Source organism: Symphalangus syndactylus, chromosome X (genome assembly GCF_028878055.3).
Source record: "Symphalangus syndactylus isolate Jambi chromosome X, NHGRI_mSymSyn1-v2.1_pri, whole genome shotgun sequence".
Taxonomy (NCBI): Eukaryota; Metazoa; Chordata; class Mammalia; order Primates; family Hylobatidae; genus Symphalangus; species Symphalangus syndactylus.
In genome coordinates this window covers 122,501,371-122,521,383 of record NC_072447.2, presented here as the reverse complement: position 1 = coordinate 122,521,383, position 20,013 = coordinate 122,501,371, and the positions used below count along the sequence as shown (strand labels likewise).

General features: G+C 48.9%; 1 protein-coding gene across 3 annotated transcripts in view; it reads right to left on the bottom strand.

Annotated features, from left to right (window-relative positions):
* The window catches only part of LONRF3 (LON peptidase N-terminal domain and ring finger 3), a 48,857-nt gene extending 28,844 nt beyond the window's left edge, over nucleotides 1-20,013 (bottom strand). The window contains exons 1-6 of one of the 3 annotated variants that reach the window (XM_055268506.2): nucleotides 19,030-19,992; nucleotides 16,164-16,282; nucleotides 11,579-11,701; nucleotides 7,444-7,599; nucleotides 4,883-5,144; nucleotides 3,995-4,085 (exon numbers count right to left, since the gene is read on the bottom strand). In XM_055268506.2, coding sequence (XP_055124481.1) covers nucleotides 3,995-4,085; nucleotides 4,883-5,144; nucleotides 7,444-7,599; nucleotides 11,579-11,701; nucleotides 16,164-16,282; nucleotides 19,030-19,846 — 1,568 coding nt within the window. In that variant the 5' untranslated portion in view covers nucleotides 19,847-19,992. Of the gene's footprint in view, nucleotides 1-3,994; nucleotides 4,086-4,882; nucleotides 5,145-7,443; nucleotides 7,600-11,578; nucleotides 11,702-16,163; nucleotides 16,283-19,029 lie in introns of all 3 variants that reach the window. The other 2 variants (XM_055268507.2, XM_055268508.2) reach the window with 2 other exon arrangements.

The window sequence follows — 20,013 nt, the reverse complement described above, 5'->3', positions numbered from 1 at the left end:
AGCCGGGCATGGTGGCACGTGCCTGTAATCTCAGCTACTCAGGAGGCTGAGGCAGGAGAATCACTTGAACCCGGTGGCGAATGTTGCAGTGAGCTGAGATCACCATTGCACTCCAGCCTGGGCGACAGAGACTCTGTCTCAAAAAAAAAAAAATTTGTTTTGTCTGATATAAAAATAGCTACCCCTGCTCATTTTGGGTGTCCATTTGCATGAAACGCCTTTTTTCACCCCTTTACTTCAAGTTTATGTGAGTTTTTATGTGTTAGGTGAGTGTCCTGAAGGCAGCAGATGGTTGGTGAGTTCTTATCCATTCTGCAGTTCTGTATCTTTTAAGTGGGGCATTTAGGCCATTTACATTGTTAGCATTGAAATGTGGTGTGCCGTAGCATTCATCGTGCTCTTTGTTGCGTGTGTACTTTGGTTTTTGGTTTTGCTTTTTAACTTGTATTTTTGTTTTATAGGTCCTATGTGATTTATGCCTTAAAGAGGTTCTGTTTTGATGTGTTTCTAGGATTTGTTTCAAGATTTAGAGCTCCTTTTATCAGTTCTTGTAGTGGTAGCTTGCTAATGGCAAATTCTCTCAGCATTTGTTCGTCTGAAAATGACTATCTTTCCTTCATAAGTGATGCTTAGTTTCACTGGATACAAAATTCTTGGCTGGTAATTGTTTTGAGGAGGCTGAAGATAGGTCCCCAGTCCCTTCTAGCTTTTAGGGTTACTGCTGAGAAATATGCTTTTAATCTGATAGGTTTTCCTTTATAGGTTAGCTGGTGCTCTGTCTCAGTTCTTAAGACTCTTTCCTTCATCTTAACTTTGGATAACCTGATGACAATGTGCCTAGGTGAGGATCTGCTTGTGATGAATTTCCCAGGTGTTCTTTGTGCTTCTTGTATTTGGCTATCTAGGTCTCTCACAAGGCCGGGGAAGTTTTCCTCGATTATTCCCCCAAATACATTTTCCAGACTTTTAGAATTTTCTTCTTCCACAGGTACACCGATTATTATTAGGTTTGGTGGTTTAACATAATCCCAGACTTCTTGGAGGCTTTGTTCATATTTTCTTATTCTTTTTTCTTTGTCTTTGTTGGATTGGGTTAATTTGAAGACCTTGTCTTCAAGTTCTGAATTTCTTTCTTCTACTTGTTCAATTCTATTGCTGAGACTTTCCAGGGTATTTTGCATTTTTAAAAGTGTCCAAAGTTTCCTGAATCTTTTATTGTTTTTTCTTCAAGCTACCTATTTCCATGAATATTTCTCCCTTCACTTCTTGTGCCAATTTTTGCATTTCCTTGCATTGGGCTTTGCCTTTCTCTGGTATCCCCCTGATTAGCTTAATAACTAACCTCTTCAATTCTTTTTCAGGTAAATCAAGGATTTCTTCTTGGTTTGGATCCATTGCTGGTGAACTAGTGTGGTTTTTGGGGGGTGTTGGAAGAACCTTGTTTTGTCATATTACCAGGGTTGGTTTTCTGGTTCCTTCTCATTTGGGTAGGCTCTGTCAAGAGGGAAGGTCCGGGGCTAAAGGCTGTTGTTCAGATTATTTTGCCCCACGGGGTGTTGCCTTGATGTAGTACTCTTCCCCTTTTCCTAGGGGTGTGGCTTCCTGTGAGCTGAACTGCAGTGATTGTTGTCTCTCTTCTGGGTCTAGCCACCCATAGAGTCTATCCGGCTCCAGGCTGGTACTGGGGGTTGTCTGCAGAGTCCTGTGATGTGAACCATCTATGGGTCTCTCAGCCATAGATACCAATGCCTGTTCTGGTGGAGGTGGTGGAGTGTGCAATGGGCTCCATAAGGGTCCTTAGCTTTGGTGGTTTAATGCTCTATTTTTGTGTTGGGTGGTCTCCTGCCAGGAGGTGGTGCTTTCCAGAAAACAACAGCTGTGGTAGTGTGGAGAGGGACCAGCGGTGGGCAGGGCCTTAGAACTCCCAAGATTATATGCCCTTTGTCTTCCACTACCAGGGTTGGTAGGGAAGGACCACTGGGTGGGGGCAGGACTAGGTATGTCTGAGCTCAGACTCTCCTTGGGTGGGTCTTGCTGCAGCTGCTGTGGGGGATGGGGGTGAGATTCCCAGGTCACTGGAGTTGTGTACCTAGGAGGATTATGGCTGCCTTCGCTGAGTCATGCAGGTTACCAAGGAAGTTGGGGAAATACAGCAGTCACAGGCCTCACCCAGCTCCCATGCAAACTGAAGGGCCAGTCTCACTTCCACCGTGCCCTCCCCAACAGCTCCAAGTCTGTTTCCAGGCGGAGAGTGAGAGGGACTTGAGAACTTGACCAAGGCTATTTGCCTCCCAGAGTATTTGGGGTGTCTCCTGGGTCCTGCAGAAGCAACCCGCTTCCTTCAGAGGGACTGTGGGCCCTCTCGGGATTGCTGGTTTGTTCTTTAGTCCATCTGGAGCTCCACAGCCCTCCCCGCAGGACCCGCCAGCACAACGAACAGCGGCCTGCCAACCATCTTAATTTTTGTGCAAATATCTCAGCCTCCTTTTAATGCTCTTTTGGAAAACAGACACATTTGTGAATCTGCTAAAGGATGTGGACCTTGTCCTGGAAAACCCACATACTTTAACATACAACTTCGAGACATTCATACATCTATTAGAATCCATATATAGAACATCCTCAGAGGTCCATAGACCCAACGTTTCCTTCTGGACCTCTGGTCTAGAAGGAAAAAAAAATAGTTAACATTTACTGAGTATCTATTATATGCCAGGCACTATTCCAGGTGTTAAATAGATTTTTATCAATTAATCATGAGAACCCCATGGAGTAGGTACACTGTTCTCTATTTTACTGACAAGAAAACAGTAGCAGAGAATGTCACTTGCTCCATCCAGGTCAACAGCCAGTAAATGACAGAGCCAGGGAGCCTCTCCTCTAAGCCACTAAGTCACAGCTGTGAAATCAAAGACATGTAAGCAATTTTAAAAAATTGTATATGGTTACACACACCATAATCATAGCCTCTTTCTTTTGGGGTGGGGGAGCATGTGAATAATTTGCCTCTCCAGAGATCTGAGGAAGTATAGATGATGTGGCACTGTTTGGTGGGGAGATACTTGGCTAAGTATCTCAGGCCCACCGCTAATATTCATGGTACAACACAAAACAAAAGCTAGTCAGGCCCACCACTTGGCTTCCCAAGAATAGATCTGTGGCAGTGACAGTAGTCCTTGAACTTTGAGCTCTTGACCATGTAACTGAGATTAGTGCTGGGGTCCAAAATTTAAATTATCTCTAGGGGCTAAGAATGTAATGCAATTGTGACACACAGGTTGGAACAAGGCAGTTGGGTGGCGGCGGGTATGGTCAACTGGAGAGTACATGTCCTGTCTCAAGACATTCACGTTTAAGAAAAACAAACCCCATGAGGGCCAAACAGAAGACATATTCAGACCAGGCGCAGTGGCCTGTAATTCCAGGACTTTGGGAGGCCCAGGCAGGCAGACCACTTGAGCTCAGGAGTTGGAGACCAGCCTGGGTAACATTGTGAAACCCTGTCTCTACTAAAAATACAAAACTTAGCCAAGTGTGGTGGCGCAGGCCTGTAATCCCAGCTACTTAAGAGGCTGGGGCACCTGAATCGCTTGAACTGGGGAGACAGAGGTTGCAGTGAGCTGAAATCGCACCACTGCACTCCAGCCTGGGCAACAGAGCAAGACTCTGTCTCCAAAAAAAAAGACACCAAAAAAAAAAAAACGACATATTCAGACATATTCAGCCCAGTGGGCCATCAGTTTGTGACCTGTGAATAGACCGTTTCCTTCCCACTCTCCAGGTTTTTCCAAGTCAGGAGCCAGGAATGCAGGGAATGCAGTCTGTGGCAAGGGGACACAAGCTGACCCATGTGACAATCAATGTTGTGATTTCCATTCCGTTAGAGCTATGCTTTTTACATGCTAACCAACCCAGCAGTAGGTCACTAGCAGAAAGGTCCAGACACCAGAGATGAAGAAACATCAGGAAGTAAATGATAGTACACAGGACGTACCTCATACATAGAGCGCATTCAAGGTCAGATGCGTCGAAAGATGCAAGTGGTAAACTGAGAGCAGGTTTGTCCCCCTGATCAGTGGGAGGATCTGCGATTTAGAAAGCAAGAAGTCAGCGCTGGAGCCACCCCGGTTTCATAGACGGTACTTCTGAGGCAAAATAATCCAATGCGTTTTTCCGTTTGCCACTCTCACCACCACCTCCCAGAGAGTTGACTTAGTGGACACCTGAGCCGTTGAGAATGGGACACTCAGAAGTAGGCTCTCAGAGGTTTCCAGCAGCCCCAACAGAAAGAGAAATGCAAGTCAAAGAATGTCCAGGAGCCCTGGGGACTTCATTCAAATACAACAGGCACCTCTCTCAACAGCAGAAGCTACAGCAACTCAATGGACTGAGCTAGGCCTTCAAAGCTAAAACTGAATCTTGGCACTGCCAACCTCTCATGGAAAGATAGCAAGCCACAGCTGCTGCTTCTCACATGCCTACCTATGGGAACACAACTGGGAATGAGCAGGGTGAGGCCTGACCTCACTTTCCTCATCCAGCATTCCTAGAATGGGGATGGGGGTAGTGAGAGGCTGACCTAGAAGGAAGTGGCATCCCCATGGGTATGGGATGTCATTAGTTGATACTGTGCTTGACCTGATGCCTTGGCTTTCCGTTATATTAATAATTAGTATTGAACACTTATTACAGTGTGCTAGGCACTGTGCATGATCTCACAGAAGCCTCATAGCAATCTCTGAGGTCACACAGCAAGTAAATGCCAGAGCTGGGCCACACACCCAGAGCCTAAGGAGCCCCCGGACAGAGGTAAGTAACTTGTATATATTGGTGAGCCCAGGGATCTCCTCCAAGCTACCTTCTCCCTGGGTAGAGCCAGTACCTTGCTTGGAGGCTTTATTAGGCATCCCTGTTTCTTCTTGGGATTCAATCTGGCAATGTTTCCTTTTCTTTTCCTGGCATTTTCCAGTCTTGCTGGAAGCAGCTTTTGGAGAGGTAGCATCCCGCTTCTCCTCCTCTTCTTCCTGGTCTTTCATGTGGTGCTGCTGACCATCCCCCTTCACTTTAGCTGGGTCCATCAGACTGCTGGGTCCCCTGACTGCTGCTTCCTCCTGACTAGAACAATGTGGGAGCTCCAGATTGTCCTGGATGAAGAAAAGGCCACATATCAGAATCTTCTTAGGACCAATATTGTCCTCTGATATTCCTACCCAGAGGGACAAAGGGAAACTATAGAGTCCTGATCCCCACCCCCGATTGCATAGTGGACACAGAGCTCAACTGGGGGGTCATCATAAGGCATTATTTCCTACTTCTTTTCTGCAAAGTATCTGCAACCAAGGCATGCCCAGCTTGGGTGGAGTTAGGGAACTTCCCTAGGCAAGGACAGGAAGGTATGTAGGAGGAGAGCCTCCTTGGGCAGGTGCAAAAAGAGGAAATGCCAGGGATAGCACCAGTTCCCCTTCCACTTTAGCAAAACCAAGGCAGGCAGTGAGGGCAGATCCTGTCACTCAATAGTTCCTCTCGCCCTCACTGCCATTCACGGCCGTCTGCAATCCCCAAACTCCAACTCCAAAAGGACTTTTGGTAGGGCTTTGGCATAGGTCTGTTCACAGGCCTGCCAAGTTACCTCATGCTCCAGGGCTGTATGTTACACTTGGCAAATGAACAAGGTGCAAACTATTCCTTTTACTAGATTTGGGGTGAAAAGCATTAAAAAAAAAAAGACAAAATCACCTGGCAAAAAAATCAACACTGTCTCTAGCCTTTTAAAGAATATTTTCCCAGGAGATGGATATTTGAAGAAGGATTTAGAAATAAGTGCAAGAACAACATGTTTATGCAGATTTACATGGAGAACTCCTCTCTAATCTAAACCCATAGTCCACAGGTCAAGATACTCATCGTGTTGTTTCCCTCTAACCCCCCACCAAAAAAAACTGGTAGACAGGTGAAAAAGGGGAGCATATAGCTGGGAGAAAACAATGAGGTGAGGAGAAAAATAATGTGGGTTTTCTCTGTCTCTAACTTGGGAGTTGGGGTTTTCTCCAGCACTACAGCAATACTACAACCTTGACTTTCCATGAACCCAAGGCATTGGCCACTCAGGAGTATACTGCTTTGCAAAGCAAAGTTTGGGTGGAAATCCAATCCTTGTTCCCCAGCTGGTTCACGTTGGAAAGCCAAGGTTGCTATTTTTCTTCTTTTCAGATGGAGCTGCAATTAGAAGTCACTCCAGGCATTTGGGTTCAGTATTAGCATTCTCAATCATGTAATAGTGATCTTAATTATTGAAATCACTGGGGGTTCTCTGATTTCAGGAGATCCTCTAAGTTCTGCCGTTTTTTAAGAAAAGTTGGGCTCACCTGCATTTCAGTCCTTTTATGAGAGCCCAGGGCTTACACACAGGAGAAGAACACCGGGCATGAATGGAGGGAAAACTGCCCCCCTAAAGGTGCCCAGGCATTCAGTGCTAAACTCTGCCTTGGAGTCTGCGCTTCTGATCCTCAACTTCTGACCACTTACCCTCTGCCGGGAAAGCCAGGGCGTGGAGCCCATCTCTCTAGTATTCTGTTTCCTGGTTTTCAAAGAAAGGTACAAATACCTGTCTTCCTCCCAGGTCCTTCAACTCAACTTTCTTTCCAACATCTCTTTCCTCTTCTCTGTTACAAATACGTATTGGAAGCTTACTTATGTATAAGGCATAGTGCAGGAATATGAAATTACATCCATTTGAGGATCAGACAGAGTTGTCTTTGCACAGGATAAGTGCTGGCACTCAAAGGCCAGCAGCTTGAACAAACAAAAGCTTGAAAGGAGGGATTGTTAGGCCCTCTTCCCAGACTCCTCTCCAAAGCCTATAAACCCACCCAAATGGTATGGCCCAGGGGCAGTGAGCCAATTCCTTTCTAGTTCTGTAAAATCTCTCTCTTGGCTGGATCTAGCCAAGAACTGGAAAAAAATGTATCCTAGCACTTTGGAAGGCCAAGGTGGGAGGATCACTTGAGGCCAAGAGTTCGAGACCAGCCTAGGCAAAAATGGTGAAACCCCATCTCTACAAAAAAAAAAAAAAAAAAAACTTAGCCAGGCATGGTGGCACATGCCTGTAGTCCCAGCTACTCGGGAGGCTGAGGTGGGAGGATCTCTTGAGGCCAGGAGTCTGAGGCTGCAGTGAGCCATGATCATATCACTGCCCTCCAGCCTGGGTGACAGAAAGAGACCCTGTCTCATAATTTTTTTTCAATGTAATGAATAAACTCTGGGACCATGCCTGAAATTCACAGCTGCATCTTTAAGAGGTTCTTTGCAAAGAACAGAACCACTAGTGACTCAATTTCTTCTTTCTCAGGAACCAAAATAGGAGAGGGAGGGCTCACTCCCCACGTTTGCCCACAAAACAGCCAAACGAAGCATCACGAGCGAGCTGGGTGAGTTGAGTTTTACCTGTAACAACCTTGGCAGATTATGGCTGGTAACTTCAGTAGTCATTGACTCTACGTTTTCCTTTAATCTAGAGTGAGGTGCCAACAGCTTCAGGATATCGGGAGAATGTTCCTGAGAATCCCCCGGGACTGATGGTGAAAAGAAACTAAGGAGAAGCTGTGACATAAAACAGAAGACTTCACTACTTAGGTTTCTACAGGTGCCCAGGTGAAGGGGAGGAGGGTGAAGCGGGGAGGGAGCCAGCTTGCAGGGCAGAACTCCAGGGAGGAAGCCTTGGACCAGTGTGTTAGGGAACACATCACACTGGGGCAGGGGTCCTCGCTTCAGCAGGCATCAGAATCAACTGGGGAACTTATGAAAAATCTAGGTCTCTACTTTGTATTCCCATCTCCCCCAGGTCTGAAGTGTGGCCCAGGAATCTGGATTTTGAGAAGGCACTACAGATGCCTCTGTTGCCTAGCCAAGGTTAAGAGCCACCATGCTAGTGCTAACACTCCACAGAAATATCTGCAGTGGGATTTTAAAACTCATCTAGGAGGAAAGAGACAGAGAGGTAAAGTCAGGAGAGAAACCTCAGTTGGGGAATTTGAAGTTCATAATACCTCAGTGGGTAGAAGTCTACAAATGTCTTCCAGGATACTCGCTGTTTCTTTTCTCCACTACCCATTTTGCTTCCTCCTCTCTCCACCATCACCCCTGGATCTTTAATCCCTTCAAAGCTGGGAACCTGAGCAGTTAACTGTTAGGAAAAACGGAACTCCAGCTTCCTCCCTCTTCTCCCAACCTCGCCTCCCCTCTTCTGGCCTTTGCCTCCCAGAGGATGTTAGGTTAAGTTTAAGTACCAGGCGCAAGGAGGTTCCAGTCTCTTGCTGGTTTCCCTTGCAATTGGATAAGCTGGGAGGGTAGACGTGCGTTCTAATGTAGCTTGCACCATTCACTGTCCACATTCTTGCCCCAAGTTTCCCCTGTACCAGCAAGGATTGTGTGTGTGTGTGTGTGTGTGTGTGTGTGTGTGTGTGTGTGTGTTTCCATATACTGAAACATGTAACACAAGGAGAGCAGGTGACTTTGCTTCTAAAACCTGCTCCAGTGCTTACCACCTAGCAGCTCCTGCAGTGTTTGGAGATCCACTAAGGGAAGCTCCAGTCCCGTGCTGAGGGTACATAGTTAGGGTATTAATCGTTCAATAAAATTTGACAGAACACCAAACTCCAGTTTGATTTATTCTCTGGCACCCAGCAATCTCTTCATGATGTTCCTTCAGATGCCAGCACTCGCCATGACGCCAAACCCCACTCAGCCTTCAAAGCTCAGCTCAAGTGCTACCTTCCCTCACTATTCCAGTCCTGTCCTACGCAGTAGTAGAGAGTGCACCATAATATAGCATCTTGAACACCACCACATTATGTTATCCTAGAAATGTGTCACAGATGTAAGCCTTTCTCTCCTGCCAGATGGCCAGCTTCTAGAGGGCACATAACAGATACCCAATAAATACTCATCACACTGGATGGAATTGAATTAAGACACTTATCCATCCCAGGCCCCAGGGAGAGGCCTAGCATTCAGGCCCAAAGTCCTCAGATTGATCCTTATGTTTCCTTTCAGCTCTGAGAAACCCACTTTCCAGTTATGAGTTGGCACAGGAGTTAAATGGGGAGGTACTCACAGCACCCAGGGCCATAAATGCCAGGTTTCAGAGGTCCCTCCTCCACAGGAGCCAAGGTTGGTCCTCTGAAGCCCTAATGCGTGACTCAACAGGACCAAGCCAGTTCTGAGGAGGCAGTATCCTTGGAATTCTCCCAAAAAGAGCATAATACTCTTCAGTGGCAGCCACACAGCATCACAAAGTGCAAGGATGAAAGGGCAGAGGGTGATGGGAAGGAAAAGGAGGCCAAGGGAGAAATCAAAGGAAACAAAGCAGAAATAACAACAGCAGTTCCCTTCTTCATTTTACTACTTGAGATCTCTCTCTAGGCCTTCTCAATGGCATTGGAAAACAAAAGTTGGGGTCAATTCTCAGTGAGAATGATCATTCCACATGAATGAAAGTCAATTCCATTTCAGCCTCAGCCTTAGAAAGGCCCAAATAGGTCAAGAAGGGGGAAAAAGAACCTGCAGTAAAGACAAACATTAAAAAGAAACACAGGCCTATGAGTTCGAAGGCAGCTTATAAATGTCAACTGAACCTGCATAATCTCTGTCAAATCTTTAGCCCTGAAACTGGAATGATCTAGTAAATAAACACAACTGAGGATTCTTGATGTTCTTAATCGCTGCCATGGCCTCATCACACTCAGTGGAAATTCGCCTCTAAATTCTCACCCTCACTTCAGAACTCTGTAACACTCATCACGGGCATACGCTCACTTGCATCATCTGGCATTTATGTCAACAAATGCAAGATTGTAAGTTCCTTGAAGACTAAAACTGTGACTTATGCCTCTTTGGGTCTCCAGAGCTTCACACAATGCCTTGCCTCAAACCATTAGGCAGCTGTGGAAATGACAACAGTTTCTCTATAAAAGCGGACTAGAGAGACAGGTCAGCCCAACTGGTAACACCAAAAACATCTCAGGCCAGCTGGGAAATGGACAAACAGGAGTCAAGAAACCATTCCTCCTTGGGTCTGAGACCTGCCTCTGCTGGCCTTTGCACAGTGTCCCCAAAGACAAGTTTCTTTTAATTGCCTTTGTTCATCCCGGAACTGGAAAGTTCCATTGCTACTATTGATCCAGCTTCACCAGTGAGTGCTGAGGCTGTGGCCATGTCCTCATGGGAAGCAGGATGGCAGAGCAGCTAAGAGGCCAGGCTCTGGAAGCAGATAGATTTGGGTTTGAATACTTTCCCACCAATCACCAGCTGCATGACCTTGGGAAAGTCAGCAAGCCCGAGCTTCATCTGTCTCACCTGTAACCTGAGGATAAATAACCAAACCTAGCCTCAGGAATGTAGTGGGATTTAAATAATATACTCCACATAAAATGCCTAGCACAGTGTCTAATGCAGATGAAATTCTCAACAAATGTTAGCTATTATTATTATCATTACATCATGGACTACACTTAAGATTTGGAGAAGGGTCCACAGCTTGAAGCAATTCTCCCCGAACCGTGCTCTTCTCAAGCATACCTTTTTCACATACTCAAACCAATTCAAAGCAACTTCCCAGAAAGGAGATCTTTTGTGAGAGACAGAAAATCCAGGGCCAGTTCCCTTATTTCATTGATTTTGCTAACAATTCCTTTCTAGAGCCTTCAGAAACCAGTTCTGTCTCTTGCTCACTTTCTTTATCCACTGCTCTGCCAAACCACACTGGGACAGAAACCGTAAGGCTTGGCGGTGAATAGTGGATGGAGCACAAGGAGACCAGAGACAACCGCCAACTGTCAGAATCCAACTTACAGGCCGATTACCCAGACACCAGCAGAGTAAACTGTAGAACAATAACCAACAAAGTGCATGAATTGAAGATGCCTGAGCCTTCACTAATGCTCTCAGTATTTCACACCATTTGTCTTTTATAACTACCACATTCTCCTGGGACCCAAGAGTTGGAATGACTGTTTGCATTATATTGTAATGGTCTCTGACTAGCCATTTGTGAGGCAGTGTGTTTTATTTCTAGCAAAGAAGCTGAAGGTTGGAGTTCTGTGTATGGTGATAGGAGAGGTAGGGACCACCAACATCCCTTCCCAGGGGCTGGCTGTCATGTGTGGCTGGTGAAAACCGTGATTCAGCCAAAGTAAAGTTACATAACAGCAGGTAGCCCCACACCCTGGATCTCTCATCAACAGCCACAATGTCCTCAGTGAGCCTCAATCCCCATGTTAATGTACTTGATTTTGGTTTTTCTCCCACTGACAATCCAGACCCTGAGTCAAAGAAGCAAGAACATTCCTCACAGGCTCCTACAAAAATGTAGGAACTGCCCAATCTGATCATACACACCGGAAGGACGGTGTTTCTGGGCAATCAATTAACACTCCCATCTCCCTTTTGTCCCCTTAACCCAGGGAACCACCCACTCAGGACCCCAAATGCCAGGGAGGACAGCACCCTCACTCCCCTTCCTAGAGAAGACAGAGAGGGGAGGGTCCAGTAGGCAGCTGGACCTGATGTCATTTCAACTCACTCTTTGGGCTTCACATCTTGCTCTCTTGTTCTTTCCATCAAGGGATACACAGTAGAGAAACTCCCTTAGTGCCTCCTCCACCTTGCCTAGGGTGGCTAAGGCTTGGGCTTTTCTGAAATGTGCCTGGAAGGAAACATTAGCATTCAATCCCATTTTATTCAGCCTATTAACACTACTGCTCTAACAATAACTAACCCAGAGCACTCACTGTTGTGTGAAACATTTTAAAAGGACTCTCTTATCTACAGCCCTAAAATGCGGGCAACTGTTCTAATGCCATTATAAAGAAGACAAAACTGAAACCCAAAAACGTTAACTTGCCCAATGTAACACAGCTGGTAAATTGTGGAATCAGGGTTTGAACCTGGGACTGACTGATACCAAAGCCTGTATTCTTAACCACTCTGCCATACCACCTTGTCTCTGCCCCACCATTGTACGGAGTGACCATCAAATGTAGCAAGAACCCCCATTTGACCACATGCTAACCAGCTTTCAGGGCCTGCCCAGCTATGCCTTCATTTGAACTAGTCTCTCAAGCAGAGAACTAGTCCTCAGTAGTGGCTTGAAAGAGCACCTAAACTAACTGATCAGTTTTCAGAAGAGGCCCAGGAGCAGGGATCTGACCTCTCCAAGACCTCAAAGGTAGCTAGTGGCAAAGCTGGAACTAGAACTGCAGTCTCAGGACTCCCAGAATGCTCTTCTCCACAAAGCAGACTGCCCTTCAGAGGGCTAACCAGGGGCTGAGCAGATGCTTACTCTCCTAGGGGCCTGGATCACTTCTGCTCCCTCACTACATACTTTAAAAAGTATAAAGAAGTTTATGGCTCCTCAGGGCCCAAGCCCAACTGCTCTGGGAAAGACACTCTAGGGAGGGCAGAGGAACATCCTGGGGAAGAAGGAAGAAAAAAAGTAGCTGGGGAGAGGGCTGCCCTCTGTGTGTGTCTTGAGACAGGTGGACACTACCAACTTGCCTTGAAGAGCATTTCATTTGAGTCATCTAGGACGTCCCTCCACCCAGTGGCCTGCTCCCTTGCCTCCTCCATTGGCAGTACTAAGCCTAACTTAGTGAATGAAGTAATCCCGGTTGTGGCTGCTGGATACTCCCCTGCCCCCCTTTCTAACATGCCTCTTTGCAGGCTCCAGAGCCCTCAGGCTATGGCCTGGCTACGGAGGCTGCCCTGAAGCTGCCTTCTTGAGCAGTGGCCCCTGCTCCAAACCTCCTGAGGACCTTTCCACATTCCCCCAGCTCCTTCTGAAGCCTTGTCTTGGCTGATACATGGATGTTGATGGCCTCCCTTGTTGCTTCTCCCAGCAGTGTTTACCAAGGGCCTTTGGGAAAAGCTTGTATGACACCACAGGGCAGCTAGAGGGGAGAAGTGTTGGGAGACTGGAAAGGCCTCTGTGTGATCCCACTAATCATATCAAGTAGCAATCCATATACACTTTTTTTTTTTTTTGAGATAGAATCTTGCTCTGTCACCCAGGCTGGAGTGCAGTGGTGGATCTCGGCTCACTACAACCTCCGCCTCCTGGCTTCAAGCGATTCTCCTGCCTCAGCCTCCTGAGTAGCTGGGACTACAGGCACGCGTCACCATGCCTGGCTAATTTTTGTATTTTTAGTAGAGATGGGGTTTCACCATGTTGGCCAGGCTGGTCTCAAACTCCTAACCTCAAGTTGTCCACCTGCCTCAGCCTCCCAAAGTGCTGGGATTACAGGCATGAGCCACCGTGCCCAGCCAACCCATGTACTCTACCTGCTCAGGGCAACCAGCTCACACCACTGAGAGCTGTATCACCTGCAGGATGTGCTGAGTACCACACACTCTGGCTGGATGGCTGGAATATCTGGCAGCCACCAGATAAACCCCTACACTTGGGGCATTTTACATAGAAATGTTGGGAAATATGCAAATCAGGGTGGGAGGTGGTTTTGAATTATATGCATCAGTTTGTCTTCTCTTAACCCCCAAGAAAATAAATTATCTCATCACTGCCCCCACCTCTCACTTCATCACTATGGGGAAATGGAACTCCTATTTAATACTTTAATCAACTCTTCCTTCACTGGGGAAGTCACTTTTCCCATTTCATCCAAAACGCTTCACTGCTTCTCAGCTCTGCTTCTCACCACACTATCAAGGTCCTTAGCCCTAGGATCTAGGCTTAGGGTGGAGGTGGAAAGAGTTGCAAGTCCTCTTACTCCCAGGCAGCTCCCTGACTTGCACTACTGGGAGGCCGAAAGTGCCCCCACTAAAGTTCCTTTGGGTTAAGACACTGGTGACTTGTATTATACACTAAATGTGTTCCTTGGGGAAAAAAAACCATACCAATCCATCATTACTCATAAAGACCTTCTCGGGCAAAAAAAAAAAAAAAAAAACATACAAATCCATCATCACTCATGAAAACCTTCTCAGGAAAGAACATACAAGATTCACCTGACATTCATGGCAGAGTACACAGGTCCACATGCTTTATCTGGTTTCCAGATCCAAAAAAGTTCTGATAATCCATTATTTTCATAAGCTTGACATCAAAATTCATTAGATGGCAAAACCTGACCTAAACTGATATAAAGTGTTTAAAAATATTTGTCCCACTGAGTGTGAATTTTCACGGAATCTGCTGGATAGTGTGTTGGATTACAGGAAGCTGTCTAGAGCTCACTGAGACCTAATATATGGTCCTTGCAAAATATAAAACATTCTGGATTCTGAACACTTCTGGTCTTATAAGATTCAGATAAGGGATCATGGACTTGAACTTGGATACATTGGTTTTCTGAGGAAGGCATCCTTGGGTTGTGTAGAGAGAGAGCACTACACCCAGGAAGTTTATAGCTTGCAGAATGTCCTCTTGGCCACGTTCACTTTTGACCCTCATTGCATCATTGCGAGGCAATCAGGGCAGATATCAATAGCTTCATTTTGCAAACAAGGATACTTGGGGTTCAGAGAGTGAAGCCACCTCCCCATGGTTTGCAAGTAGTAGAGCACAGGCTCAAATCTAATCTTCTAAACAAAGTACTGACATGTGGCTGAGGGCCAGTCCTGAAGCGAGGCAAAGATACAGAAAGTGACACTTTGCATCCTGGCATCCTGAGAGGTGTCCAGGCTGTTTTTCTTCTCACCCCCCATGTGACCTAAATCCTTGGGGATACTGGCAGGCTGACTGACTATATTAAGGACTTGAAATGGCACAACCATTGTGGAGTGTGAGGATCCCTTCAGAGAAAACTGGCCAAGCTGCCAAGGAGCCTGGCTATCAGTAGAGGTTCAGGAGCACCAGGCCAGCAACACCACTCTCACCTTCCTCTTTCTAATGTCCCTGGAAAATGATAACAATGGTGATAGAAAACATTTATATAGACTGGACATGGTGGCTCACACCTGGAATCCCAGCACTTTGGGAGACTGAGGCGGGTAGATTGCTTGAGGCCAGCAGTTTGAGACCAGCCAACATGGCGAAACCCCGTCTCTACTAAAAATACAAAAAATTAGCTGGGCATGGTGGCACACGCCTGTGATCCCAGCTACTCGGGAGGCTGAGGTGGGAGACTCACTTGAACCTGGGAGATGGAGGTTGCAGTGAGCTGACATCACGCCACTGCACTCCCGTGTGCATGGCAAAGTGAGACTCCGTCTCAAAAAAAAAAAAAAAAAAAAAGCCAGCGCGGTCTCTCACGCCTGTAATCCCAGCACTTTGGGAGGCCAAGGCGGGTGGATCACGAGGTCAGGAGATCGAGACCATCCTGGCTAACATGGTGAAAACCCGTCTCTACTAAAAAAATACAAAAAATTAGCCAGGCGTGGTGGCGGGCGCCTGTAGTCCCAGCTACTCAGGAGGCTGAGGCAGGAGAATGGCGTGAACCCAGGAGGCGGAGGTTGCAGTGAGCTGAGACTGCGCCACTGCACTCCAGCCTGGGTGCGAGAGGGAAACTCCGTGTCAAAAAAAGAAAGAAAGAAAGAAAACAGAAAGAGAGAGAGAGAGAGAGAAAGGACGAAAGAAAGAAAGGAAGGAAGGAAAGAAGGAAGGAAGGAAGGAAGGAAGGAAGGAAGAAAGAAAGAAAGAAAGAAAGAAAGAAAGAAAGAAAGAAAGAAAGAAAGAAAGAAAACGTTTATATAGTGCTACATGCCAGACACTGTTCTAAGCACCTTACATTATTAGTTTATGTAATCCTCACAACAGCCCTATTTAGTAGCTGCTTTGAATAGCCCCCATTTTACAGATGAGGAGATGAAGTACTGGGAAGTTAAGTCATTTGCCCAAGGCTACAAAGGTCATAAAAGTTAGCAGAGTTGGAACACAAACCCAGGCAGTCTGGCTCCCAAGTGCATATTCTAGAGTCACTATGCCCAGGCTGCTCTGAAGGTCATCAGTTGAAGACTGAATTGGAGAAGAATCCAGTTTCCTTGCAGAACTGAGTCACCCTTTGCCCAGGGATCTTTACCCTGGCTCCTTTGCAAAGCCTTCTTCCTGTTCTGCTTGAGCTCTAGTGCCCCTACGCTCCAGGGAGGCAGCCCTTCCTGCCAATTCCTGTCTACAGTACAACCCCTTCCCACCTCTTCCATCCCACACTCACCTTAAAACCCATCGGGCGGAGCTTACATGCTATTTCTGCATCATGTAGTGCGTTCTCATGAGACTCCAAGGTGAAATAAATCTGAGACCGATTGCTATAAAGCAAGTGGTCATTCGGAGCTGCCAAAATAAGAAAGAAAAACCCTTATTAATGGCCCCCAGCACAAGCAGGTGTTAAGTCCTGTATGAGTATGGATCTTGAGCAAATGATAAGTTTTCTAGGACTTTTCTACTGGAGATCAAAAGGGTTAGGCTCTATTTCTAGTCCTAATATTGTCCTGCCTTCTACACCCCCAGCCACTCTGGGCCTGAGGTTCCCCAACTGCAAAGTCATTTTTGCCCCCGCTCACAAGCGGTTCATTAGAGGCCCCGTGGTGTCAATGATGCATTAGACACTTTGACATAGACGAGATGTGGCTACACACAGCTAGTGCCTGGCAGCCTGGTTTATGAGTGCAGTATTACCAACAAGAAAGCAGGCCAGGTAGGAAGGAGAGAGATGTGGGCAGATGTGACCCCTATCTGAACCACCAAGAAGACAAATCCAAGTTACTTTTCCAGGTGGGAATGACTGATGACATTAGTAACATCTTTGTCTACAAAGCCCAGCACATATGAAGATTTCCTGAAGAAAATGGAAATACATTTACATGGTCCCATCCTCTCATTTCAAATGGCCAAATGTAAATGAACTTGGAAAAGGTTTCTGGGAATAAGGTGAGGCTGGCTGTCACCAAAAACTCTGAATTACTAGATGTCAGAGCTGGACAGGCTATTAGAGATTATCTGGCTCAATCAACCCATTCCTCAGATGGGAAAATCAAGCCCAGAGAAGGGAAGGCATCTTCTCAAGGTCACACAGCTAGCTGGGCAGTCACTGATAACTGGTCAGACTTTGAAACTTTGAAGCTGGGATGTGGGGAGCAGGCTCCTTTTTCTGAAGGTGTGTGCAGTACTTGGAATAATAGGGACACAATGGCCATCTTCCAGAACAGAGAGCCTCCTTTCCTCTTAGAAGGGTAAAGCTGGCCTTGACATTTTCACCCTGACTTCTCTGAGGGGATTAACAAAGATGCAAGGAAGAACCTCCAGGGGAATGTGGTGGCAACAGAGGAGGAGGGTGAGGGCAGGAAGGGGCTTTCCTGGCCCCTGGGGGATGGCTAAAAGGTATGGAATCTGCCTTAGAGATCTGGAGTTAAGTGACCTCCACCTGCCTCATTCATATTGCCCTGCTCTTCCCCAAGACCTGGGCTCTAGCTTCCTCTGTGGCAACAGGCTTTAATGTTTTTTTTTTTCCCAGGGGTGTGCTCAGGGCTTGCTTGGGTGCCCATTACTTGCTCTTAAGACATTAGCAAATTGTTTAGTCTTTTCTGCCTTTTCTCTTCTGCACCACTCCAGCCTGGTGGCAGCTCAGTCTGCCTCGCTTTTGCACAGACAAGAGCTAGAGGGGTCCCCTTCTCCGGCTGTCAGCCTTGCCCCGTCAGTCCTCATTCCTCCTCCTCCTCCTCCCCCCATTACCTGTTGCAAGCTTGAGTGGAGATTCAACACGTGGAGACTCCAGCCCACACCCCTCCTCCACTCCACAGAGTCAGGTCCAGGACACCCTCGGATCCCAGGGCCCTGCCTGCCCAGCCCTGCTGCCTCCTCCCCGGCATGCTTCGCCAGACACCGCGCCCGTGGCCGAGCTCCTGGCAGACTGCCAGAGCTGGGCAACACCAGCTGGCGGCTCAGCAGCCACTTCCTGGGTCCAGGCGTGGTGGGTTGGAGAGAGCGGCTCCCTGGGGAAATTCGGGTGCCCTAGTCTAGCTGGAGATGGGGGACTGCCCATGTTACCCTTGAAGCTGCAAAGCCCACCAAACCCTCCCAGGCGGCACTGGAAAGCGGGACTGAGGCGTGACCCATTCGTAGCCAGCCCACGGCCCCCGGGGATCCCCAAGCAGTTGCCGGGCCGGCCTCCCGCCGAGCTGGCCAGGATAAAGGGGTTGGAGGCGCGGGCACAGGCTATGGGTTGGCGGGGCGGGCGGGGTGGGGGCATCTATTTCAGCCGAGGATCCTGTGATAGGAAGCGGTGACAATGAGTCACAGGGCAGCGGGGCGCAAGCGCTCCCCCTCCCCCCGCACACGCTCGTGGGATGGTTTCCGAAGCGAGCGTGGTGGCCCACTTCAGTTACCTCAGCGGTTACACAATCCCGCCCGCTCGCGCGGGGGAGGGGCGCCCGACCCGGGCCGCTCGCGGCCCTTATGCAACCAGTGCTCTCCTGACCTAATTCCACGCCGGACCCACCCCACAGGGAGCCGCGGCCCCGGAAGGGGCAACACCCGGCGGCGCGAGCGGCGGACGCAGGCGCCGACCGGACATCTCCTGCTGGCTACAGCCCGGAGGACCCGGCGCGAGTGCGAGGAGCGCGCGAAGTTCCTCTCCTCTCTGGGAAGGTGCGAGCAGGTGTAAGAGGCGGCCAGGAGTGCAGCGGGAGAAGGAGAGTCAGAGGAACAGAGACAGTGACACCGAAAAAGAAAGAAATAGTGACAAAGATACGAAGAGACGGAGAAAAAGAACCAGAAGCAAGGAGACACAGACAGGAACGGGGACTGAGACAGGAACACAAAAGCTAACAGAAGTAGCAGGAAAAGACAAAAAGCAACCGAGATCAATACAAACACAGTGAAAGACAGATAAGCAGTGAAAACAGGACAAACTCAGAGACCCAGCCCCAGAATCACCCCTCCCCCACCCCGGCCACAGTCCATGGGTCCCCCGCCCCCTCTTCTGCCCTGGTCCAAATCCATTCTCGCTGCGGGGTTTGTTCTCCCGCTCCCTCATGTAGCCACCGAGCCCCAGCCCCGGGCCGGCAGCGCGTTGGACTCACCCAACTTAACTGCCTCGTTGTACTTGAGCAGTGCCGCCTCCACCTGGCGCTCGCGGTACAGCCGGTTGCCCTCGTGCCGGAGTTGCGACGCCCGCGCCGGGCCTGGGAACAACTTGCCAAGGAGGCCGCTGAGCACCACGTTGACTCGCAGTGGCGGCGGCGGCTGCTGCCCAGCCCGCCGGGCTCCACGCGCCCGCCCAGTGGCCACCATCAACGCGGAGAGCTTGACCCCGCACAGCGCACAGCGCCGGTCGGCGGCCCGCCCACGTTCCAGGCACAGTTTACAAAAGGTGTGGCCACACGACAAGGACACGGGGTCTGATAGAAACCCATGACATTTCCGGCACTTAAAGCCGTCCCACACCTCGGTGGCCGCCGCAGCCGCGGCGGCCCCCGTCTCTTCCGCCGCCACGGTGCCGCTTGCAGTGCTACCCTCGTCCGGGGGCGCCGGCGCCAGCGCCTCGCCTTGCGGGACTTTCTCCGCCAGGCAGCGCACCAGCTGCTCCAGCTGCTCAGCCACCAGCTGCTGCCGCTCGGAGAGCTGTCTATACACCTCGAGGGCTTCCCGGATTCGCCCCCGGGACGCCAAGGCGTCTGCCTGCGTGAGCAGGACTTTGCTCTCCGGCGTTGAGGTCCCCGGAGACTGCTCTTGCTCTGGCTCCCGCGTCGGTAGAGGTGCGGGGCCCTCTGCAGCCGCCTTTGGGTGGGGGCCCATGTCTACTTGGGCCGCTGATGCCCCTCGCTCCGCCAGCTCCAAGTTGTCGCTGCTGACCTCGGCGGGCAAGCTCAGCATCTGTTCGGTCCGTACTGACTCCATGGGAAGAGGGACACGGGAGGGGACGAGGCGTCTAGGGACCGGGGACACGAAGCAAGGAGTGGCAGCTGGAGGAAATCGGGGCAGCCACCGCCGCCGTGCCACCGAGCTCCTGACCCTGCCGCGCCTCCCGGAGCTCCATGCCGGCCGCCCCGCGCCGCCTAATAACT